This window comes from Callorhinus ursinus, unplaced genomic scaffold (genome assembly GCF_003265705.2).
Source record: "Callorhinus ursinus isolate GAN/ISIS: 27379988/994484 unplaced genomic scaffold, GSC_fseal_2.0 scaffold2, whole genome shotgun sequence".
NCBI lineage: Eukaryota > Metazoa > Chordata > Mammalia > Carnivora > Otariidae > Callorhinus > Callorhinus ursinus.
The window spans coordinates 60,983,736-61,009,696 of NW_027397064.1; the positions used below are offsets into that span (position 1 = coordinate 60,983,736).

The window sequence follows — 25,961 nt, forward strand, 5'->3', positions numbered from 1 at the left end:
AATACTACTATCTACTATCATTCTAATATAAAGGAAAGAATGTTTTTCTCTTACACCAAAAGGAATCTATAGTTAAAATAAAGGGCAAACCTTCACATCAGAAGGTTGGCAGGATTCTACTAAGATACTCAAAGAAGGATAGATACACTTTTGAAAATCCAAAAGTGGAAAATTTACAATCCATTTCCATTTTATAACATTTATACTGTTTAATTGTGGTCTGGATATAAGTTTGCCATCTTGGAATCTTCAACACAGACTAGAGTTAAAATGTCAACTTGTTCTAAGATTCTGGTTTTTGGGGCGCCTGGATGGCTCAGTTGGTTAAGCTACTGTCTTCGGCTCAGGTCATGATCCCAGGGACCTGGGATCGAGCACCGCATCAGGTTTCCTGTTCCGCGGGAAGCCTGCTTCTCCCTCTCCCCCTCCCCCTGCTTGTGTTCCCTCTCTCTCTGTTTCTCTCTCTCTATTAAATAAAATCTTAAAAAAAATTTAAAAAAAAACAGTTAAGATTCTGTTTTTTGTCACTATCATTTCCTTGCGAATTCAGTTGTATTTAGGTATGCTGTCTATAATGGAAGCCACATAATACTGGTTCAGGATATCTTGGGCACAACTAAAAGCCACAAAACAATGGCCATGCCTCCAGTTCCTTCTGCTACTCCCTGAAGTCTAGGGGGAATTTTCCAGCCAGTTATCTAGAGTAGGAAGAGAGTTTCAGAGCACTTCCCCTCAGTTGCCTCTCATGCCTAGGACTTGGCTCAGAGCTCTGCTCACCATCATATAGCAGTAGAATTTATCTGAAAAGAATGCTATGGGTTGGTGGGAATGTTGTCACTGACCCATCCCGTTGTGCAGACCAGCTTTTAGGAACCATTGATTGATATTATCTCTGTAGAGAGAAAAGGTTAATAAACTGCCCTAGAGATTGGAGTGTGTGCTACCAACATTTTATTTTGTATTTTTCATATTAAATAATAGTAAATATTAAACAACACACTAATGCACAAGCAATGGGCCAAGTAAGAAATCAAACAGCAAATCCATATATATCAAAACAAACAAGAAAGAAAACACTATTTGAAAACCTATGGGGTGCAGCAAAAGCAGATGGTAGAGTGAAACTTATGCTATAAATGCTTATATTAAGAAAAAAAGTTGAAATAAAAAATTATACCCCAAGAAACTAGAAAAAGAAGAAACTTAACAAATTTAGTAGAGAAAGCAAATAATAAAAATGAAATAAATAGAATAGAGACCAGAATAAGCAATAACATAACATTGGAAGTAATGACCCGTTTTTCAAAAAATAAATAAAATTGGCATGCTTTACACTAAGAAAAAAAAGACTCAAAAATCAAAATGAGAACTAGAAGAGAAAACAATGCAGCAGATACCACAGAAATACATAGTGTGATAACAGATCACTATAAGCAGTTATATACTAACAAATCAGATAACGGGAGATAATTTGGGAAAAAAGCAGATAATTCTTAAAAATGCACAAGATACCAAGATTGAATCATGAATCTTGAATCCAAAAAATAGGAAATCTTAGACCAATAACAAGAATGAAAGTTGAAATAGGAAGCAAAAATCTCCCAGCACAAGAAAGCCCAAGACTACATGGTTTCATTGGTGAATTCTACCATTTAAAAAAATAAAACAAAAACAAAAACAAAAAAATGACAATCTTTATTAAAATCTTACAAATAATGGAATGGAGGGCAGACATTTAAAGTCATTCTTTAAAGCCAGTATTACCCTAATACGAAAGCAGGATAAAAACAATACAAGAACAAAAAAGTCTAGTTTGTCCCATATAAGTATTTAGGTTCCGTCTTCCTCTTGACATCCATTTGCTTGATAAATGTTTCTGCACCCCCTCACTTTCAGTCTGCAGGTGTCTTTATGTCTAAAATAAGTCTCTTGTAGGCAGCATATAGATGGCTTTTTTTTATTAATCCATTCTGACACCCTGTGTTTTTTGATTGGAGCATTTAGTCCATTTACAAAATAATTACTGCTACATATGTATTTATTGCAATTTTATTACTTGTTTTATTGTTGTTTCTGGATATTTTCTCTGATTCTTGTCTTCATCACTTTTGGTCTCTCCTCTGTACTCAGAGTTCCCTTTAATATTTCTTTCTTTTTTTTTTTTAAGATTTGGTGTATTTATTTGACAGAAAGAGAGAGAGCACAAGCAGGGGGAGCAGGAGAGGAGAAACAGGCTCCCTGCTGAGCAGGGAGCCCGACATGGGGCTCAATCCCAGGACCCTGGAACCATGACCTGAGCCAAAGGCAGACGCTTAACTGATGGAGCTACCCAGGTGACCCCTCCCCCTTTAATATTTCTTGCAGGGCTGGTTTAGTGGTCATGAACTCCTTTAGTTTTTGTTTGCCTGGGAAACTCTATTTCTGCTTCCATTCTGAATGATAGCCTTGCTGGATAGAGTATTCTTGGCTGCAGATTTTCCCATTCAGCACTTTGAATATATCATACCATTCTCTTCTGGCTTGCTAAGTTTCTGTTGAGAAATCTCCAGCCAGCCTTATGGGTTTTCCCTTGTAAGTTAAGGACTTCTTTTGTCTTGCTTATTTTAAGATTTTTTTCTTTATCATTATATTTCGAAAATTTAATTAGATTATGTCTAGGTGTTGGCTTGCTTTTGTGATTTTGAAGGGCATTCTCTGTGCCTCCTGGATATGGATGTCTGTTTCCTTCCCCACATTAGGGAAGTTTTCTGCTATTATTGCTTGAAATAAATTTTCTGCCTCCTTTTCCCTCTCTTCTTCTGGGATTCCTATAATATGAATATTATTACATTTGATGGAGTCACTGGGTTTCCTAAATTTATTCTTGTGTTGCATAATTCTTCTTTCTCTCTTGTTCAGAAGCTTCATTATTTTCCATTATATTGTCTCCTAGGCCACTAATTCATTCCTCTGCTTCTTCCAGCCTGCTCTTCATTGCATCAGACCTGTTTCCAATCTCAGTTATTGCATTCTTCATCTCTGATTCTTTTTTTTAACTCTTTTATCTCTGTGGTAAGGGTCTCCTGATGTCTTCTATTCTTTTCTCAAGCCCAATGAGTATCCTTATGATCATTGCTTTAAAATTCTTCATCAGGCATGTTACTTATGCCTGTTTTGCTTAGATCTCTGGCTGTGACCCTATCTTGTTCTTTCATTTGGGGTAAATTTCTCCATCTTGGCATTTTGTCTAAGTCTCTGCCTTCTTCTGTATGATGGAAAAGCTAGTTATGTCTCCTGCCCCTGAAAGTAATGGCCTTATGAAGAAGAGGTCATGTAGTGCCCAGGGCCTGGCGCTTCACAGGGTGTCTGCAGTATATGCTGTGTGCACTCGGCTGTCATGTTTTGGCTGCTATCCTTCAGGCCAGTGATCTGCCTTTGACTGCTGTGGGCAGTGTCTGGTCCCTGGCCTGAATGTGGTGAGTTTTAACTAGGTGTGCTCTAATCTACTTGCAAAATGAGACCTGACACCAACTCCACCAGAACTGAAGCCCAACAGAACTCTCTGGATGGGAGATCTGGTGTGGGCAGGGGTTTGTGCTTGTCTCCTTGGGGTGCGGAGAGGGGGAGCTGCCTCACTGGGACTGAGACAAGCTTGACTGAAAAGGGCAGTCCCACCAGAGCATGGGGTGGGGTGCGTGGCTTGGTGTAAGCAAGTTAGGTAGTCATTGTCCTGGTTGACTTTCCCTCAGATGGCTCTGTGTTTATGTTGAGGAGTGGGGGAGGGATATGACACCAGTCAGTGCCTTTGTTTCTGGAGAAGCATCTGGGGCTTGTGCCTAACAAAGTCCTCTCCTATTTTATCATGGGCTTGGCCCAAGATAGTATTTTAACAGTGGCAGTACAGTGAGCAAAAAAGTACAGTTTTCCTAAGCAGATCTTCACATTTGGCCTTATTTTTTTATTTAATGACATTTAAATGAATACATAAAATCATATCAAAACTCAATTTTGGTTTTTGTAGATCTAGCTTGATTTGGAGCTCAAATTATGTTAGCAGGATCCATTGTTTAGCTGTTTTTTCCAGGTTAAGGACCTCAGCAATTTCAAGCTCATCCTAATCCCTGAACTAATCACTGGTGATCAGGAGGTAAATAAAATACATGCTTTGGATTAGACTAGCTCCTGCCAAAGCCCAGGTGTGGAGGCAGATTAACCTCAATAACAGAGCTAAGAGTAGGGATGTTATAGTTCTCTAAGGGAGAGATTAGATATTTGATATAAAAAATAGATAACTACTACAGTGAATATATATTTACTGAATTCCCTACCTGAAACATATCTACAAGGAATAAACACCAAACTTAAAGAAAGATCGTCATTCACTGAAACTAGAGGAAGACCATGTCTCATACCACAAACTCTTGACGATATAATGTTTTGAACTATGCAGTGAAGACATTGAGCTGGTTGCCTTGGCAAGGAACTCTGAAGTGTTCCTTTCACTTGCAAGTTACAGAAATGAAGATTGGGGATGAGAAAAGAAATGAGTACCTTCCACTTAGGGTCCATTTCTCTTCAAGGACAGCCATGCTTCACTTCTAACCTGGGGGGTGGGTAGGGCAAGATCTGGAGAACAAGACCATGTAGCAGGAAAGTCCCAAGCTTTACTGCTGGGATCCAAAGACAAAAGCATAAAGAAAAGTGTGCTATCATACCAAACAAAGGGCCTTAAGCCATGGAACTTTATAGTGATATGTTTTCTCAGCTGGAAAGTTGATTCATTCTAAAATAAGACTTGGTTAGAGCTGGCCACCTTAGAGTAATGGTTATTACTTTTTAAAAACTTTTATGTCCCCATTACTCTTCTAAGCCCTTTACATATATCTACTCATTTATATTTTCTCATCAACCTGTGAGGTGATATTATCCATAACCTTGTTCTACAGATAAGGAATCCAAGGTACTGAGAGTTTAAGTAACTTCAAGTCACACAGCTGGTAAACATTAGAGCTGGAATTTAAACCCAGGTGGCAGTCTGGCACCTAATCCACGAGATTCACCTGGACGACACCTCATGCATTTCTGTGCTGTATTGTAGGGAAAGTATGTAAAGACAACATTCTTAACAAAGATTCTAGACAAGCTTGAACTTCAATAATATAACAGCCTTTGTATTTCTATAGAAGTATAATGAATACGATAAAGAAAGGTAAACTGTCTTGAAAGCAAAGGAATACATTTTGTCTGGATCTTTAGGAAATACCTTCACTAAGATGATAAAACAGCCTCAAATCTCAGGGAAACAACAGCCTTTAGGAGCTGAATGGCTCACTAAGAGCAGTCTCTAGGCCTGAAGACTACAGTCATCACCCCGGGTCTTTATGGAATTGTCAGATGGAGGGCTATTGACTTATGTTTAAGTCTTTATCGGTTCAAATATAAAGACCCTAATTTTTGAGGGTCACTATGTGCCACCCCAGGAATATTCTGGAATTGATATTATTAACATATTAGCTTAAATTAGAAAGTTGATACATTATGAAAATTTCACTCTGAATAAAAATACACGTGAAAGGCAAACCAACTATTTCATTAAGTTTGCTCTTTTTATGCATTGTATTTAGGATGGTATATTGCAAAACTAAAATAATTTTAACCATTTAAAATCTTCCTGATATGGAAATAAAACACAAGATACAAAGAGAAGAGATTTTCCTAAATGAAAAAATATGCACGAGTATCAAAGTTGATTAAAACAGAATCCAAAAGGGGGTAGACTTATCTAGTCCACATTTTGTAATAAAATGAACAATGAGATCTTTAAAAATTAAACTCAATCACTAAATTGTTTAAATTTAAAAAAAAAAGAATTGGCACAAAATCTGCTAAAATGTTCTAATGGTTTAAAAATTTCAATTTCCCAGTTAAGGAAGATTACGGTGTTGCTTCTCTTCCAACTCAGAAAATTCCTGTACAGAGACAATTAGTTCTGTGTTGATTTGTGTACCATGACAGTGAATTGCCTATTTTGCGATCACCTAGCATAGTGTCTGGCACATAGTAGAAGCTTAATAAATATCTGTTAATGTTGAACACATTGTCCAGACACAATAGAAAGTTATTTAATATGAAATCAAAATTATACCTCTGAAAAAGAGATGACTTGTTCAACAATACCTGCACGTGTGTTGCTGCTATGTTCAACCATTTTTAGATGGTAAAGATGGACCTACTGGGAATTCTTTTTTTTTTTTAATTTAAGATTTATTTACTTATTTGAGAGAGAAAGAGAGAGAGTGAGTGAGCAGGCGAGTGTGGAGAGGGGCAGAGGGAAAGAGAGAGAGAGATGGGGCACCTGGGTGGCTCAGTTGGTTAAGTGTCTGCCTTCAGCTCAAGTCATGATCCCAGAGTCCTGGGATGGAGTCCCGCATTGGGCCCCCTGCTCAGCGGGGAGTCCGCTTCTCCCTCTCCCCTGCCCCTAGTCCTGCTCCTGCTCTCTCTCTCTCCCAAATAAATAAATAAAATCTTTAAAAAAAAAAAAAAGGAAAGAGAGAGAATCCTCAAGCAGACTCCCCACTGATCATTGAGCCCCACCTACAGCTCGATCCCAGGACCCTGAGATCATGACCTGAGCGAAAATCAAGAGTCAGTCACTTAACCGTCCAAACCACCCAGGTGCCCCCCCTACAGGCAATTCTTGACTTAATGACAAGCTAATAAAGAACAAGATTCTTTCTGAATAAAGATAAGGGTTTTATCTAAGTAGAAATAGAGTCCACTTTTTTTTAAGATTTTATTTATTTATTTGACAGAAAGAGAACAGTGAGAGAGGGAACACAAGCACGGGGAGTGGTTAGAGGGAGAAGCAGGCTTCCCGCTGAGCAGGGAGCCCCACACAGGGCTTGATCCCAGGACCCCAGGATCATGACCCGAGCTGAAAGTAAACGCTAATGACTGAGCCACCCACGCGCCCCAGAGTCCACTTTTTAAGTAAACTAGAGGAAATATAAGCTATTTAAAATCAGCTCCTTGGGCATCTGGGTGGCTCAGTTGGTTAAGTGACTGCCTTCAGCTCAGGCCATGATCCCAGGCTCCTGGGATCGAGTCCCGCATTGGGCTCCCCCTTCTCTGCAGGGAGTCTGCATCTCCCTCTGTCTCTGCCTGCCACTCCCCCTGTTTGTGGGCTCTCTCTCTCTGTCAAATAAATAAAATCTTAAAAAAAAAATCAGCTCCTTTTTTGGTATTGTAAATATATCCTGGCGGGAAGTATAAACAATGTACAGTGTGGCATGACATGAACAATGTTTAGAGTTTAGACATGTTATCCCTTTCTCTCAGCAGCTAGCTGGAAGCAGCTGAGGATAAGGTCTTTAATTGGAAAGAGGAAATATTTGAGATTCAAATAAATGTGGTCTGTATAATGGTAAATCTTGAATATTCTAAACTGTTTTGTGAAAAGTTCTGTTTTCCAGCATCAGAATGGTATTGTGGAAAAATCCGAGAATTAAGATGTGGTCTGGTCTATGGTACATGATCTCAGGCAAGTCATCTAACCTCTTTGAGCATCAGCCATACTGTACCATGTGTAGTTTCCCAAACTTGCCAGTTTCTTTTCTGTTGATCAGGCCAAGGAGGTTTGCTTCTATTCTCAGTTAATTAAAAGTAATTACTAGTAATGTTGGTTAATATTATCATGTTTTTTTCTGTATCTATATAGATTTTCATCTTTAATCTGTCAACATGGTGATTTATATCAATAGATTGTTTAAAAATGTTGAATCAACCCTGCTTTCCTGGAATAAATCCGATTTAGCCATGATATGTAATCTTTTTTTTAAAATAGTGTTGGATTCAGCAAATATTCTATTTTAAATTTTTATATCTATAGCCATAAATGGAATTGGCTTATAACTTTCCTTTGTATATTAACTTTGGTTTTGGCATCAATGTTAACCTAGGTCCTAGACCCTTGAAAATAGTTCGGGTGTGTTCCTTTTTTTCTATTTCCTGAAAAAGTCTCAATGAGATAAACTGTTTTTGAACTCACCCATAAAACCACCTGGGCTTGTGTTTTCTTTGTAGGAAGTTTGTTTTTTTTTTTAACTACTCATTGAATTTCTTTAATAGTAATTAAATTATTGAGTTATTCTATTTCTTTAAGATTTTTTGATTTATTTGACAGAGAGAGACACAGTGAGAGAGAGAACACAAGCAGGGGGAGTGGGCGAGGGAGAAGCAGGCTCCCCGCAGAGCAGGGAGCCCGACGTGGAGCTCGATCCCAGGACCCTGGGATCATGACCTGAGCCGAAGGCAGTTGCTTAACCGACTGAGCCACCCAGGTGCCCTGAGTTATTCTATTTCTTGAGTGAGTTTTGATAATGCATATTTTTTGAGAAATTTATCTTTTGGGCTTGCTTTTTTTTTCCAAATTAATTGGTGTAAAGTTGTTAATAATATATAATTTTAGCTTTTAGATATCTGCTGCAACTGTAGTATGTCCAACCTTTTCCTTATAAATAACATTTATTTATGTTTTTTCCTCTTATTCTTACAGAGGCTTGCTCAATGTATTAATCCTTCCAAAGAACCAATAGGTGGCTTTGTTTGATATTTTATTTTGCTTTATATTTCATTAACTTTTGCTCTTTTTTTCCTTTTTATTTCTTTCCTTTCTTTGGGTTGATTCTGCTCTTGTTTTTATAAATCCATAATTAGGATGCTTAGTTCATTAATTTTAGCCTTTCTACTTTTCCCTATAGCATTTTAAAGCTGCTTTCCTAGAACTACAGGTTTTAATGTGTAGTAGCTTTATTTTTTATTTCTAATATTTTCTAATTTCCATTAAGATTTCTTCATTGACCATGGGTTATTTAGAAGTTTATGTGTGCTTGTGTGTGTGTGTGTGTGTGTGTGCACATGCATGTACATCCATGTGCTTATGTGCATGCAGGTATACGTATGTGTATGTTCTCCAAATGCAGATGGCTTTTAAATTATCCTTTTCGTAATAATTTCCAGCTTATGTTGTGGTCAGACAATTCTGGAGACTTACTCTGTGGCCTAGTGCATGACAAATGTTGTACATGTGTATTTTCCAGTGGTGAGGGGCAGCGCCTTCTTTCTCAGCTTCCGGTAGCTCACCCCATCTTTCTCATTTGCTTAAGTGCTTCTCAGCTCACTTTCCCCAACCTCCTCAACCTGATTAATGCTTCTCCTAAATGTTCTCATATACCTCTTGATGTAGCCCTATTATAGAATTTATCACAGTATATTATGTTTTTTAACTGGTCTGTTTCCCTTACAAAAGTGAGACTGAGACTCTTCGAGGAAAAGGACTTGTCGTCTTTAAGACCTAGAATTTAAGTGACAGATCTATAATGTTCCAGCCACACTGTACAGTAACTTCTATTTACCCTTCCAGATCTAGTTGAAAGACCCTACTCTTGACAATGGTGATGTGAGAAGGCTGGGCTATTCTGCCCCACAGAAACTATATATAAACTGGCAAATGGTTAAAATGACCATTTCAGGGTAAGCAACAACCATCCCAAAGGCAAGCAACAACCTGGGAAATGTTTATTCATGAAAATCTGCTAGTGAATTGGATGAGAATGGCGAATTTATAGTCAACAAGCACATGGAAAGATGATCAGCATCATTTGTCACTAGGAAAATACTAATTAGAACCACAGTGAAATTAAAATACACCTGCTAGAATGGCAACATTTAAAAGACTGATAATATCAAGTACAGACAAGGGTATGCAGCATCTGGAATTCTCATACATTGCTGGTGGAAATGCAAAATAAAATCGCTACTCTGGAAAACAATTTGTAGGATTGTTTTTAAAGTTAAATACACGGGGAAAAAAAAAAAGCTAAATACACAGTTAACAATTCTCCTTCTAGGTATCTACCCAAAAGAAATGAATTCCCCCCCCAAATTTGTTCATGAATGTCTGTAACAACAACATTATTCATTATGACCAACAAAATGTAGTAGTTGCCCCCTTATCCACGGGGATATGTTCCAAGACCCCCAGTAGATGCCGAAACTGTAGCTAGTACTGAACCCAGTATATACCATACCTATGAGAAAGATTAATTTATAAATTAGGCATAGTAAGAGATTAACAAAATAATAATAAAACTGAACAATTACAACAACATACCATAATAAAAGTTATGTGAATACAAGTTGTGGTCTTTCTTTCTGAAAGTATCTTACTGTATTGTACTCACCCTTCCTGTGATGATGTGAGGTGAAAAAATCCCTGCGTGAGGAGATGAAATGAGGTGGATGACAGAGGCATTGGTGACATCGTGTGAGGCTACTATGGACCTTCCGATCGCAAGTCAGAAGGAGGATTATCCGCTTCTAGACCCTGGTTGGTGGAGTAGGGAGTACAGAGGAATGGACTGAGAGGGGAGAGCTGTTTGCTTCTCATTCTCTAGTATCAAGATAGGGCCCATCTCATGCTTTCTTTGCCAATGAGATTATGAAGTCAGTGGCTGAGAAAGAGGAAGAAGAGTCTCTTTTGAGAGAGTGTAATGTAGTCCAAAGTGTTCCTTCTTCCCTGGGCCAAGGGTGAACATGAGAAAGAAGAGGAAAAGGGGCCCCTAGGTAGAGCAGCCCCCACAAGGGAGAAAGACTTCTTCAACAAAGTCCCCAACACCACTCATCTTTTAAAACTTATTGGTCAAAAGGAGGGGATATTTCTTTTTTAGAGCTGACTCCTTGGATATATTTCTCCTTCAATGGTGCTCCTTCGCTGGAGTGTTTGCTGTAGTTTAGACACTGTTATCAGGATTCATTCAAGTAAGCAGTGGTTCTCAAACTTAAACTTGCATTAGAATCACCTGGAGCGCCTGCTAAACCACAGATGGTTGGGTTTCTGACCCAGGGTAAAGTGGGAGCTGAAAAGTTGCATTTTTTAAAATATTTTATTCATTCACTTGAGACGCAGAGATACACAGAGAGAGCATGAGCAGGGGGAGAGGCAGAGGGAGAGGGAAAAGCAGGCTCCCCGCTGAGCCTGATGCGGGGCTCGATCCCAGGACCTGGGATCATGACCCGAACCAAAGGCAGTCGTTTAACCACCTGAGCCACCCAGGCACCCCCAAAATTTGCATTTCTTAGTCCAAGGTTGCATCGGTGCTGCTGGTTTCAGCACTACCGTTGGAGAATCTCCGGAGTAAGCAGAAAACTCGTTAGAAGCCAGCTGAAACTGAGATCAGCAACACATTCGCCATGGCATATACCTGGCTAGGCAGGCTCCAGTCCTTTCTAGGCACTCCCTTGGTGTGACTCCCTTTGTGTCCCCAGATCTCCATCATTAGCCCCCAGCTGTGGAGGTCTTTGTCTAGCCAGGTTAGTTTGCTTTCTCTCCCAGGTCGGCTTCTCCTTATTCCACAGTTCCTCTGAGAAGGAGTGTTTCACTGTATAATTCTGTGCAAGTCTGTTTACTCCAACCTCAGGCCAAAGCTTCTTTCCTCCCATTCCCATGACCCCGCAGGTGAGTGGCTACTTTGCTCTCCCCCTTGGGCAGATTTCCCCAGCTGCAGGCACCCACGCATCCCCTTAGTTTCCCTAAACTGAGCTCCCATCTGCATAAGCACAGTCTGGATTCTCTGGCTTGCTGATTTCTCACCCGTGGTGCTGCCCACTGGGCAGCCTGGGAGCCCGGCTCTCCATTCTGGATCCCAGCATACGGGAATCTCTGACACTATCCGTGTAGCTCTATCCTTGTAGCTGCCCTCCCTCTCCAAAAGGTTCCTGCTCTTCTCTGCTGTGTCCCCCATCCTGGTCCAAGTCCCAGTACCACCTGATCTTGCCCCCTGTCACCCCTCCAAGCCTATCTTTCCTGGGTTATCCACTCTTCCTGTGTAACATTGCAAAGGACAATAGGACATGTTATTTGATTCTAATGCACTTTTCTTGTTCTAAGTTAGGCTGATTACCCGCCAAGGCCATCAAGACTTTGGGGGAGGTGGGAATTTTTTGAAGGGAAGAACAAAGTTACACAATACTCAAATTACTATCAGTTAAAGCCTTATAATACTATGCAATAAAATTTACTTTACCCCAAACTGGATATTATATTACTTTTTGATTGATAGATCAGAAGGCACTTTAAGTGATTAAAGTGCTTTTTGTCATTATAAATGTTAATTATTATGGGCAATTAAAAATGCAAAAAGATGAAATTAATAGATCTTTCTGGTTGATAATATGATAGATATTTCAGCTTGTATTCCATTAGAAAGAAGATAAAGTAGAATAACGCTTTCTGATGTTTTCAGTGAATATCTGGCTCAGACCTCTACTGCTTATGTGTCAGGCTGTTGATGTTGCTAAAAACTTCCTGACATATGAAACTGCATAATGGAATGTAATTATGAAAGCCTAACTAAGAGTTTAAAGTTATTAATATTAGAAAATATTTTATTCTGTATGGAAGACTTGTGTACATCATTAATCTTCACAGTATACACTTAATTTTTATCTAAATGTAAGGGATACCATTCCCACCTGTCCACTCAGAAAATTCTTGCCCTACTAAAATGATATTCAACAAGTCTACTCTACCCAACTATATTTGGACATATAGTTTGACGATAGTATTTCCTTGAACATTAAAATTTCTATGTTACAGATGCAAAAAGAATTTGCAGCAGTGTTACAAGACAGTAAAATCATTTATGTTTTCACAAAGTAAAACAGATTTACAAAGGTAGAGGTGCATCTTTCTTTGAAAATTACTTCCAATGAGCTTCAGGGCCCAGCCACCATTATCATTACTTTTTCTACACAAATGATACGTTGTAGGCTACAGTCAATTGCTACACAATTTTTTATACATCAAGGCTTAATGGAAAGAAGGAAGATGAAGAGGAAATATAAATTTCAATTTTCTGTTCATGGTCTAATGGCCTATTATTCAGCCAACTTTCTACACGTAGAAAGCCTGCATTAGTACACCATTAAGGATGACATTAAAACTTCTGATCTGTTCTTCTAGGTTGTAAGTTATGTCTCACATAACAAATTCTACTGGAGCTCCTTCAGGTCTGGTATCTATATCTAAAAATATCTCTACTCCTTCTATAGGAGTGTAATGGTGCAGAGTATAAAAAATATATGTACCTTGGTTTGAAAAATTCCTTTTGAGAGTGTAAAATTTAATAAATTAAAAAAAAGAGGTAGGTGGCATGAGAGTAATAAATGGATTTTAATTACTCTAATGTCACACTCTTTTGTACAAGAGTAAACATGCCTAGATGTTTCTATCAACACTATAACCCCCCATTCAGGAGAGTGTGATCTCCAGGCTGATTTAGGTCATTTTCTGCAAGACGCTGCTGTACCACTTCTCTCCATTCTAATATGTTCCCCTTGGGAAAAATTTGAGGCCTACCCTCTCTCAGCCCCAATATTTTCCCATTAAAGGGCATTTGGGGAAACAGCATAAAGCTGCTTCTCTCTAAATATTCCATTTTAACAGTAAATGTTGGTTTCTAGAACTTTTGATCCAGAGAGACTCATTAGCATTTAAGGTTCCTTTCACCGAGAAGCTGCTTAGGGTATTCCCTTCGTCATGACCTACTTGGGAAGTGCAAATTTCTTATCTCTAAATTGGTATATGAAGTTTCCAAATGGACAAGGAGGCAAGAGATTTCAGGCACTGTCTCCTTCCTAACCGTTTCCTATCCACTTCGTTCTTGCTCTCAGATCCCAAGCCGTCTCCGGCTCACACCTGACTTCACTTCTAAGAGCAGTTCTGGGTGTGCACAGGGGGGTATATAAGAAGCCACGGCCTCAAAGCTTGCTGGCTGAGGATGGAACTCCATTCTACACTGAGCTCCTCTGCCTAGTAGCCAGACCTCTTGTCTACCATCCCCTCTTCTGATAATCGGGACTCTTGACCTCAGCTCCTGATCCTCTATTCTACCCTCTCCTAACCTGGGCTCTGACCTGCCAGGCTCGGCTGAGCTCTTCATCTCATTCTTAAATCTCTTCTTCCTTGCCTCCCGGGCCCTGCTTGACCCCTCACAGGCCTGCTCTGACCTGTCGCCACACAATCCAGACGAAAAGGACATCTAAGTCCTAATCTCTGTGGTGCTACCAGAAAACTATGTGAGTTCAGGCAAGTGGCTGAACTGTCTGAACTCCGTCTCCCTCCCTGTGTGACCCCGGGGGCTGTGTTGGGGCAGCTTTAGGGTTTTTTAAGATTTGAAAACTCTGGTTGCTGTGGGGCCTCTTTCCTGCCTCCCTCCACTCTCCATCTTCTGATTCTGTTTCAAGCAAACAAGCAAGAGTGCAAAGTGCGGTGACACACGGGTGAGTCTCCATTCTCTATTTGTAAAGATTACAGCATTTATCTTTATTTGCACTGCCCTGTACAGCTGACAAAGGAAGGCGGTGTGTTCGGAATCTTGTTTTATGCCTGGGTAGCCGGGTTCCCAGCATTTGAAGGGAGCTCCTCCACATAAGCAGCAGGAAAATGGCCCTTTTTTCCATTCAGGGAACCAAACCACCAACCTTCTTCTTGTTTCCTGTATATAGTCACAATGTCGCCTGTGAAAAATGCATATTTAGTTAGACAAATGGCTCTCTGCTATTTAAGCACATGCCCGAGCCCAGCTGGTAGGACAGTTTTAAGGAGATTCTACTTTCAAGGAGTTACTTGGTAACATCATTCTCTGCACATGATTCAGATGAAGCAAAACTTATCGAACACCTCCGTATGAAGCAGGCATAATGCAGGGAATATTAAAAAGAATAAGGTAATAGGTAATCAAGTTATGCCGTAAGATAGTTTCATTAAAAACAGTATCATGGGGGATCATATATACTTCTTGTGCTGGATGGCTTACTTTGGATACAGCCTATCAAACTTTTCTCGGTGTCTGTGTTTTCAGGGTTTCTCATGTTGGTGGCCGAGGGAGTCTGGTATGGTGACTGTTAGGAGTATGTCTCAGCTACAAGACTTTTCTTTAGCTCAAGACAGCTTCTCTCCATTACATGAGCCAGTTTTATAGTCCAGAGTTCCAACTCACAGCTTTGCACAGAAACACAACTCCCCATTCAGCAATGTAGATCGCTTTAATAAGCTATCAATTTAAAGACAATACTTCTTAAAGCAATGAATCAAATACACGGACTTCCTAAGAAACACATGGCCCTTCTGTAATTCTCTCTTTTTAAATAATACTATTCTGATATTAATAACCCTAAAGCTTAACCTGGTGCCCCAAATCCTCTGGCTAAATCTTTCTCTTGTGAGAAAGAGTCCTTCCCCTCTGGCTGTTGACTATACATCAAAGCAGAAACTTCGTCTTCCTTCAGGATCCAAGAGCTCCTTTATCTTGAGCATCCTTCTGAGGTAACTTTTCAGTCTTTCTTTCATTCTCTTCCCCAATTATTTTCTTTCTTAGGCAAAGGACTGTCCACCCCTCTTCCATCCCACCTCTCTCATAAATCACTTCTTATTCTTACAGGAGATCATTCTCAGTCTAAGTTCTACCTCCAATGAGTTCTCTCAGGTCAGCAGATCTCCGGTCAGCGTATCGACACAGTCTACTAACAGGAATTCAAACAAATAATTTAAAGTCTTGTTGCCAGCTTCCCCAAGCCTCTGATGGCTCCGTTTACTTAAAGAACCCATTTACAATATAAAGTATAAGTAGACTTTGCTGCCAACAGAGCGGAAGACGAAGAAGAGAATGAATTTATTGTATACCTATGTAACTCAAAGCCAGGCCCTAGGGTCTAGGTGGCATCTGGGAAATGTGTTTTTTACTCATATGGGAAGTGGGAATACAGCATTTCATTTACTCACTTACTGCTGTAGGGTAAACCTAGGGTGACATGATGAGGAACAAAGTGACTTCCAGAACACTTCCTACTTTTAAATAAAGGCAACATTGATTTAAGATGAATGGAGGAGAGGGTCTACTTTCTATTTCCTTTTTTCTTTATTTATTTCTGAGCTAGAAGGAAAAGTAGTTGCTGGAAGAAATCTGGCTGGTGAACTGAAAAGGAAGCACCCGTTAACCAATAGCAAGTACGTGGTGTCCCTGTTGTATGGCTGCAAAATCCATCGTGACTTCCTGTTGGCTAGGCTCTCTCCTACAACACAACTCTCATTCACTCACATTTTCATTTCCGGGTCTCTGCCTTAGCTTTAACATCCAAATATGGTTGCTAATTGGACACACAAAGAAAGTTGAGGCTAGTGACTTTTTCTTATTTAATGATGAGGGTAACCCATGACAGCACACTTTTCCATGTTCAAAAAAATCTTTGACACAGCGAAGGGGGTCATTTCCTAGACTGGCCATAAACCACTTTTCTGAGAGGTAAATGGGAGAAACATTAAGCTGGGAGTTCTCTGCCCTGACTTCTAGAACTCACGCTTGCCCTAAGCCATGAGAGGAAATCATTTCACATTCCTGTGTGTTTAGCTTTCTGAAAAAGAAAAAGGTGGGGCTACCTTTCTAACAACTTTCCATTACTGACACTCTATCCCAGTTAGCACTGTGATAAGAAGCATGACTCTGGGTTTCTGGGTTCAAAGCCTGTGCTATCACTTCCTGTAACTTCAGTCAAAGTACTTAACCTTTCTTTGCCTCAGTCTCTCAACAATAAAATGGGAATAAACAATAATACCTACCTCGAAGGGCTTTTATGAACTTTAAATGGGACAATGTACTTGCAGCAATGTCTAGCACTTAGTAAACACTGAATAAATGTTAGTTATTTTTATCAATGTGACTTTTATTTTTGGCATGCCTTATCTTTATGTCTCAAAAAGGGTGATTATAAACCTTAGATGATTTGATGTTGTAGTAACTTGTAAGGCTTTTGTAACAAAGACAGGAGTGTTACTCAAGTGAAAGATCTCAACATGGTAAGGCAATCAAACTATTTGAAAATGATTCTTACCTTTTTCCAAATTTAATTCATCATCTTGTCTGGCTTGAAAAGAATATAAAGCCTTGCAAAGACCACTGCCGAGCTGGGCCACACCGGAGGCTGAAATTTGGATCCAGTTATAATTACTAATGCTATGTCAGTAGGCAAGGTGAATATGATGGGAAGCTCTTGAGTTATTTCATGGTGTGGTACAGAGCCTAAATATACTGACATCTTCTCAAAAGGAAAGTTTGTAATTTCACACAATATTCATTCCTTGGTATAGTAACCATTTATGATACCCTACTATGTGTATGGACTATGTATATGATATAATCAAAAACTGTATCATAATGTGGAACATAATAAGTCTGGAGAAGAAAATAATAAAAATGATAATTTAAAATTGTTTCCCACATGAACTTCTTTATCAACATCAGTTAGCTAATACGTATGGTAGTTGATGCATGTTTTGGAAAACACACACCAGTTTTGCCATTCAGGTAGAGATAGGGGCCTTGGAGCACGTGCTTGCTTCCATCATCCCGAGGATCTGATGGAACTCTTTTTCTTAAACATTGTGACGGTGAGTCTTTATTACACCATGTGGACCATTACGTCCTGGGTTTTCCTGAAACTCTTCCTGCCAACTTCTCATCACGAAACTCAAGAATGAAGGTTATGGAAACTATAGTTAAACAAGGGACAATGACATGTGTGAATGTGTGTGTGTGAGTGTGTGTGTGAATGTTGAAAGGTGAAAAGTGGGGGGTGTGCGTTGGCAAATAGCTAAAGTCAGGCAGCTGAATAAAGGGAATAGGTAGGTCTTGGGATCACCATGTTTCTCACAGAAAGGACAGGATTTCCATGGAAGTTTGGAGAACGGTGTGGAAACAGAGCTTCTCACAATGGTTCAGGGGTGAATGTATGGACAGCAAATTGCAGACTGTCTGAATAACATGGATGCTAGTCATCTAAGGGATCTTCTCATAGCTTACATTTTCCCCTCCCAACCCTCTGTTTTTTGATTCCTTCCCACATTTTGGATTACATCTGTACAGAAAGCGCACAAATGCTAACAAATTAATCAGTCCTAACCGAAATGCAAATTTCTTTGAGCTGATATATGCCCATGTGACTCTGAAAATAAAATGTAAATGTCACAATGTGCTTTACCAACAGAATCCGGCCCCAAATTATTGTGGGCATGGGATTACCTGTAGATGAGGAACTTGGGATTCTCTGCCCACCAGAAGATGTCCTGCTCACAACACTCTCTAATCTCTTCATCAGAAAAGGCCGAGATATTTTTACGTAACTATGTGTCTGTTGCTGTTTAAATAGTACAAAAAAAAAAAAAAAGAAGAAGAAGAAGAAGAAGAAAAAGTCATTTCAACAACACTGTCATCAAAGGTAATTTTGAAAAGTAACTCTTCCACATTCCTGTTTTCCTCAGGAATTTTTTTTTTTTTATTTTGGGGGGAGCATATAAATAAGTTATTCAATACTTTTCTAAACTCTACTATAAATCTTAATTGTTTCTGAAGCCATAATATTTTCAGAATTAGAAAATTACCTCACTGTATAGCCTGTGTTTGCAATTCTGACCTGCAGCTCCAGGTCAAATAATAACATTCAGAGCTGAGCTTCCTCAAATGCAACTTTAATTGGCTTTAACGCAAGTGAAATTGTCTTGACTCTAAGTGATTGAGATCGGTTTAGGGTCCTGAGTCTCATGAAAAGAAAGTAATCCCTTTATCACAAGATGGTTACAGCTCCCCCTTCTGACAGGAAATGGAAAACAGCTTCAAGGAGGAGGGACTCCTGTATATTCACGTGCTCATCATCAATTCAACTAGTGTTTCGTCGGGAAAATACATGGGTGTGAATTTTTCAAACTGTCCTCACGCTTTACCCACATTCTGTACTTTGTTAAATGGATGGGACTAGTGCATATCACAAAATCTTACGATTTAGGTCTGTATGAAATTTTACTCTAAAAGCATGTTCAAAGAATAAAGTCAAGATACGAGGTGGAAGAAGAAGGAACCCAAAGTGTTATTAGCTCCTCGTATTTAGTCTACAAAGCATGTATTCATTTGCGATTAGCTCTTGTCACTGCACTCAAAAGGAATAAAAATAAATTTATCTTAAAATTCCACATTGGGATTTGAGATATATGGCATATATAATTCATAATAGCCTTTTTGCCCTGGCACTACTTGAAGCCACTCCATACAGCAAGCCCCGTCAAGAAATTACAACTCATCTCTTAAATTTTTACCTTTTCTTTCCACTTGAAGATGGAGTTACTACAGGGATGGCTGGGTTGAGGTCTTTGCTCAAGTTCTGCTAACACCGATGACAGTTTGTAGGAGTTTGCTTGCAAAAGGTTTAGTTTCAAATTGGTCTGTGGATACATCATTTGGCCATGTGAGTAAAGTTCTAGAAAATGAGGCACAGCTGGGTGGGTAAAGGGATATCAAGATAACTTCCAAGATGACAAAGAGGTCTAGAAAGGTACACATTTAACTCATGTGGACAGGCACAGAAAATGTTAAAGAGAGCAAAAAGTGGACGCTTTAAGCACTTTAAAGGAAAACCCTGGTTGTTGAGTGCACCTTATTCTGGACTCATAAACAGGATAAACTGGAAACCTAGATAGATCAATATTTTGTGGCAACAGATAGCTTTACTCAGTTTTCTGTTGAGGATTGAGAAAGGGGATAATAAAGTGTTGATTACAGAAGGTAGACTTTCAGAGGGCTTTGAAGAAAGGCAGTTGAACGGCTCAGCATTGTGAACACAACTGAACTCGTATCAAATAGAATCAAACTAAAGTGGTGTGAAGTGGGTTTTGTTGTTGCTGCTGCCGGTGTTATTGTTTTTCTTAAAGAGGTGAGGTCTTATATTACCCAAAAAGTTTGCAGTAACACTTCTGGAAACTGGAAACAATATTCAGGACTATTTGGGTATAAAAATAAGTGAAGCTAAAGATACATTCCTAGTTCTCCATTTGACCTCCTGTTCCCCATTTGACCTTGAACTAGAAACTTCCTAAGAGCTTCTTTGACAAGCTGTGTTCAGTCAGGGTGACTGGAATCTAAGCAATGGAAGGGGCCCGCTTATCCCATCTCTTCCTCACCATTATTTCTCCCTTTTCCACACCTCCAGCATGGGGATTCCTAACCCTACATCCCTGCCAGGGGGCCACAACCATGGACTGAACACCTCTGATCAATGGGGAATGATCCACTGCATTGTGGGGCAAGCTTACCTAAGGTGAAATCAAAACCCACTGCATACCTTCTACCATCAGACCTAGTCTGCATCTGAGAACATCATAGGGCAAGCCTCCTTCTTCCTCTGTGTGGTGCTCCTTCTCATATCTGAAGACAGTGTCTAAATATATTCAGTTTCTGCAAAAATTTCTCATAGAACATGCCTTACCAACATTCTTGCTTCAAATATGGCACTTAAAGGAACAAGAGACAATGAATGGGGAAGAATTTAAATGAAACAGAGTTTCTTCCTGCCAGAAACCTTCCCTGGGGAACACAAAGTCTACCAATATCACCAGTTTCCCTCCACCAGATGCAGGGGTATAACCAAGTTACATGGGTATTTGGCATCCACTACTTGAAGGTTCATATTGGCTCCATCATAAACACCGTGAATTCAGGGGGCAGACCCTCTCTGACCTTGTACCCTCCACTGGGTGAATCAGGCCAGCGTGTACCCAGATGATCCCAGTACATGTTCTACGCTGGTAATGACAATGAAAAATTCTGTGCAAGAACAGCCGAAGAAATAAACTTACAACTTAACACTATCACAAAATTCTCCACATGACTCTATTTTGGTAAATATTATTTGCATAGATTTAATAGACCAAACATTTTGCACTGTCACGGAAGATGTCCTACAGACTGCTTTCTAATTTCATAGGAACCACAGTCAAGCGTCCCTGCAAGTGTGTTAGGCCTCTGCCCCCAAGTGAACAGAATTCAGGCCTTTCTTTTCACTAAGAATGTTAGGCTTGTTTTTATAACAGCTCCCCCCGCCCCCGCGTCTAAAGGAAGCCTCAGCTGAAAAATAGATTAAACTGTACTTGGCTATATCAGTCTCCTTTCCCCAGAGAACTATTGACATTGCCTATTTGGACAGAGGTAGTAGGTACCTGCGTTCACAAGAGAGTTAGGCTACGTACAAGGTACCGAGAGAGCTGGCCCAGCTGCCCGTACCCTTCAAAACATTGCTGAAGATTGTGTATCTCTTCCTGAGTTCTTCTCACATGAATCCCAGTCAACTTCCTCTCTCTCTCTCTCTCTCTCTCTCTTTCTCATCACAGCAGAAAACCTGTATCTAGCACATGTAGTTCCTAGTATCTGATTGTTTTTATTCCTACGTAAAATTCACAGGCCTCTGCTGGCCTCCCTTTTCACTGTGGGTGCCTCTGAAGTGGCCACATTGTCCATCGCTCCCCACAAAAGCCCGGGCGGGAGGGGGGTGCTGCTGTGGGCCAGGATCTCAGCAAAAAGGCCCAGAGATGTCCCTGCCCTCTCCTGACAGTGCCTCCCCTCCCCTCAAAGACCACCTCAGCCTCTAAACGCTTTTCCCTTGTTCTCAGAAGTTTTTGCCGCACACCCCAGACTACCCTCTTCCTTCTGTGGGGTCACAGTTTTCCTTTTTCTTGTTATTTTCAGAAGCCCCTGACGTTTGCTGACGGATAAATGGAAAATGGACTCTTCATAGTTACCAGGATTTTATACAGATTGTGCACAGGGCTGGCACTTTCTAGCTAATACTTTATCCTCACAAAAACCCTTTGAGGTAGGTACCGAGAAAAGTAAAGTTGTCCCAAGTCCCTGGAAAGGGCAGAGCGAGATCCAAATTCAGGCCTTTCTGAATCAGACCCTGTGTTTTTAATCACTTTTCTTAACCGGGTTAAAGTACACATGGTTTCCAGACCCTGATGGAATTATTCTATTTTGGGGAATTCTATTTTAGGCACAAGTGGTTTCCTGGAAGAACGCTAAAGCAAACATGTCTAAGTAGCTGAATTTTTCCAGATCCCTCAGACTGCTCGTCAAGGAGGCTCTGTGACTAGATTGTTCTATGTCATGAGAAAAGAAAGGCAAGCAGAGGTCAAACGGCCCAGAAAACAAGCATTCTAAAAATAGCTCTTTCATCATTAAATCCAGGAAAGTGGATGCTGCAAATATTTACCTCGTCCATCAAGGCTGCTGTGATTTTTTGACTCTCTGCGTCGGAGAAGGCAGGGTCCCTGGAGTTGGACTTCAGCATGTGTTCCAGGCCTGACAATGAAATCACCCTTTCAGTCACCGCTGCCCATCCTGTTCTGGAGGGACTGAGATGGGGCACGTGCAGGGGGAGCCTGAGCCCAGAAGTCACACCAGGAGGATTTCCCAGGGGCCGAGGCTGTTTCTCTTTGTAGTTGCTACTAACTTTTACTGAATGGGTGGCCTGTACCTTCATTTAATGAAAGTTGAGAAATTCTGGTGTTTAAAAAAATCTTGATTGTTATTTTGCAAGATGAGCTTTCGAATCCTCCTCGAGGACCCAGTTTGTGGTCGGTTCCCAAAACTATCCCAGTGTTAGGCTCTCCCTCCCTACGGTAGTTAAGTTTCTAAACATTTGACTCTCTCGGATTTCCTAGCAGGGATTACATTTCAATATGTTGTTCTGGTCCACATCAAATAAGCTCCACAGATCAGAATCACAAGCTGTTTTTATTATCCGTATCGCTTTAGAGCTGCTCACATTCCGACATCCCTAACTCATCTAGAAGGATAGTTCAAAAAGAAATAAACAAGGAAACCAAAAGCTGTGTGCACAAGGAGGTTTACCATGTTTTAAACCAAACGAGTTTTCCCTCATTCCAGCCAATTTCAGAAACACGGCAAAATGCTATTATTTCTGGAAACAGAAATATAGTGCTTGTCTAGCTCTCTCAAATAGACCAAAACGTCATTTTCAATCTGTTTGCACTCTCCTTTCTTCTTTCCCATTTTTCTTTATTCACGCATATTAGCTTTGACACATAATTCTTCAAATGAGGTGATCCTTGCCCCAATTAACAGAAGTGGAATCACCCTACCTCTGAATGAAACCTCTGAGTAGGAAGAACACTTTCCCTTATCGGGCCATTCACAGATATAATTACACACCTTCCTGGTCTCTTGAGGCTTTTTCAATATCTTTTTGCAGTCTCAACAGTTTTGATTTTAATGAAGACTCTTGTCGCTCTTTATTCATTGCATTGTTAAGATCTTCTTCCTTTAGGGACAAAAAATGATGCTTGACAATTTAAGGTTTGCTACTCCTAGTTGCACTGAGAATTTCACTGACAACTGTATTTAATATTAACGTGACAGAAGAAAAAAGTAAAAAAAAAATAAAGTCAGGCTAACCTTTGGTTTTATACAGATTGTTCTATCTGTTCCAGACCTGTTTAGTAAGAAAACATCTTGTCCACAACTTGTACGCACACAGCTGAGCACTTTCTTTAATAGAACACATTATTGTTGGAGAAAGAGCCGTACTATAGTTATTTCACAGTTTCTTGATAAGTAAATCTATTCGTTGGATACTTTACAGCTCCCTATTAACCTTGATTCAAGTTAGAGTCCTTTAAAGCTCCAAATGTAGCATGGTGTGTTTGCCGGGAGCCAGGACTGCCTCGGGAGTAGAACAAATGTATATTGTGCTCTGTTCTGTATTGGCTGGCTACTGAGAACACATGAGCTCTTCCCAGGATGGGTCTATAATTTCGTCAAGCCCCGAAGCATAACATTAAGAGACCTAGCAATTCAAGGCCACATTCATTCATGAGTGGTGCAGACAGGAACAAGTGATTCAGCGAGTGCCAGGACATGAAAGTTTCAAGGAGGCTAGAAGACTTAACCAGAATTTTTTGGCCAAGGGGAAGGAGGGCAAAGGGTATTCAGGGCAGGAGAAACGGCACAAGGAAAGGACAGAGGGAGGCAGCAGGAGATGTATCAGGAAAAACACACACACCAGTTGCTTGAGCAAACACCGTGGAAGGAAAAGTTGTCTTGGCAGTTTAGGCCAGATTTTCGGGTTGAAGTAGGGGATTTTACCACATAAAATGTGAGAACTGTTAACAATATCTGAGCTTTCACATCCATTATTTCAAGGATCGAATGAAAAAAATGAAGATGTCAGGGTCGGGTGGGGAGGCGGCTCAACAGGAGTGTAGCAGACGGACAGGAACCCGTGGGTAAAGAGGGGACACAACATCTGAAGACAGAAGTAGAGGAGTCAGGACTTTGCTGATATGGAAGGAGAAAAACAAGAATCCTGAAAGTTGGTGGAGAGATTAGCTTTAGATAGATTGTCATGAAGCGTGAGGATTTAGAGCAGAGTGAATAGCCTTGATAGGAATGATAAAGTATAGATAAGCATATTTTACTTACATATTGTGAATTGTATGTTATAAAAGTTGATATCTGTATTACATGTGATTCTTACAACTCTATGAGATTGGTTTTATTTTCCCTCTGACACTCAGAAAAATAAATGAAGACCCAAAAGGAACAGTTTGAAACCCAGGACCTCTGAATCCCAGTGCTCCTCCCCATGCCCACCTGCTCCTGCACATGCCCAGCCCCACCCCCCCCCCCTGCCCTGCAGCCCAGCAGCCCCCAAACCAGCCCGCGCTGAACGGCAAGCCTGCCTAACTCCACCCCTCCGGCCCTCCTCGCTGGAGAAATGCACATCATACTCCAGCTCTGGCTCGGCTGGGTGCCAGGCCAAGACTTCATTTGGGTTGTTTGGGGATGCCTATTGTTTACAAATGTATTTCCAGAAGTGGATCCCTGCTGGCACAACTCAAGGATAGAAAGTACTGCTGTCCTTTCACTTTCTTAAATTTGTCCTTCTCCTCTAAAGATTTCAGAAAGATCAATATTGGAGGTGGCAGATGAAATTGCAGATGCAACCTTCTGAGCATGGCCTTTACGGTAACCTTACAAATATTTTCACACTGATCACCAGCCCCTCAATATCTGCACTTGGATTGTTCTCCTGTCTTAACCCTAGTCCCTGTACATTTCCAGTCTATGCTTATTGCCAATGTCTATAAGGGCAGATTCTGGGTGTGTTTTGCTTTGAGGATATTAAGGAAATCCCATTTACCCACTTGGAGATACAGTCCATTCTCTTAGACAACAGACACGTAGTCATTAGCTCTGGTGCCCTGACTGTTCCATAGAAACCAAAACTTCCCATGGGCATGTCAATTACAGATGAACAGTCACGGCTGCCTCCCTACATCTCACTAGAAGGCTAATCACATTTTCAAGGAGAATGACCCCTATTTTACTGACAAGCTAGTCAATAGGCACTTTTTATAAGAAAGTAACAAATATATTTTATTGTACATTTTCCCATCTCAGGGGTTGCCTACGCCATTTGGAAGAGGGGAAAAAAAAAAAAAAGACGAGAGCTTTCCGCTTATAATCAAATCTTACTTTCCACTTTCACCACTACATTTGCTTCTGCTTCGAACAGACATTGCTATTGCTAATTCGCTTCACTTTTGCCAGGGTAGGAAAAAAAGATTTAATTCAAGAAAGAGGTGGCCACTTACTGCTGTTTGGAGGGTGGGGGAGGGGAAGGCTGCTCAGGAGCCACTGTTGTGTCTAATCTAATTGCCTTTCCTCCTCCTTCATCTCTCGTTCCCTGAGCAGGACTCCTGGGATGTTGACTTCAGCTACACTTTGAAGCCTGTAAGAGGCCATGACCAGTAGGCTAGTTCTCCATACAGGGGGAAACGAACCTTCTCAATCTGGACCTTGAAAGTCTGGACGAAATACAGCAGAGGAATTCTCCCTTCAGATTGCGGTAATTAATGATCAGTTCCTAGAACACTACAATTAAGACTAACAAGAGGGGAGCACAGGACAAAATCCCTGAGATGTGACCCAAGAAGACAAAGAATCTCCCCCCAGATAACAAAGAACTGAGATGCCTAGGCTGTGACCAGTCACACTGATCGGTTTTTAGCAAGTTTCATGTAA

General features: G+C 40.4%; 1 protein-coding gene across 1 annotated transcript in view; it reads right to left on the reverse strand.

Moving 5' to 3' along the window:
* Window positions 1–14,330: 14,330 nt before the first annotated feature.
* Window positions 14,331–25,961, reverse strand: part of NOSTRIN (nitric oxide synthase trafficking) — a 55,988-nt gene continuing 44,357 nt past the window's right edge. The window contains exons 11-16 of the mRNA XM_025851550.2: window positions 23,088–23,196; window positions 22,126–22,214; window positions 19,181–19,306; window positions 18,114–18,228; window positions 16,927–17,016; window positions 14,331–14,556 (exon numbers count right to left, since the gene is read on the reverse strand). Coding sequence (XP_025707335.1) covers window positions 14,420–14,556; window positions 16,927–17,016; window positions 18,114–18,228; window positions 19,181–19,306; window positions 22,126–22,214; window positions 23,088–23,196 — 666 coding nt within the window. The 3' untranslated portion in view covers window positions 14,331–14,419. The remainder of the gene's footprint in view (window positions 14,557–16,926; window positions 17,017–18,113; window positions 18,229–19,180; window positions 19,307–22,125; window positions 22,215–23,087; window positions 23,197–25,961) is intronic.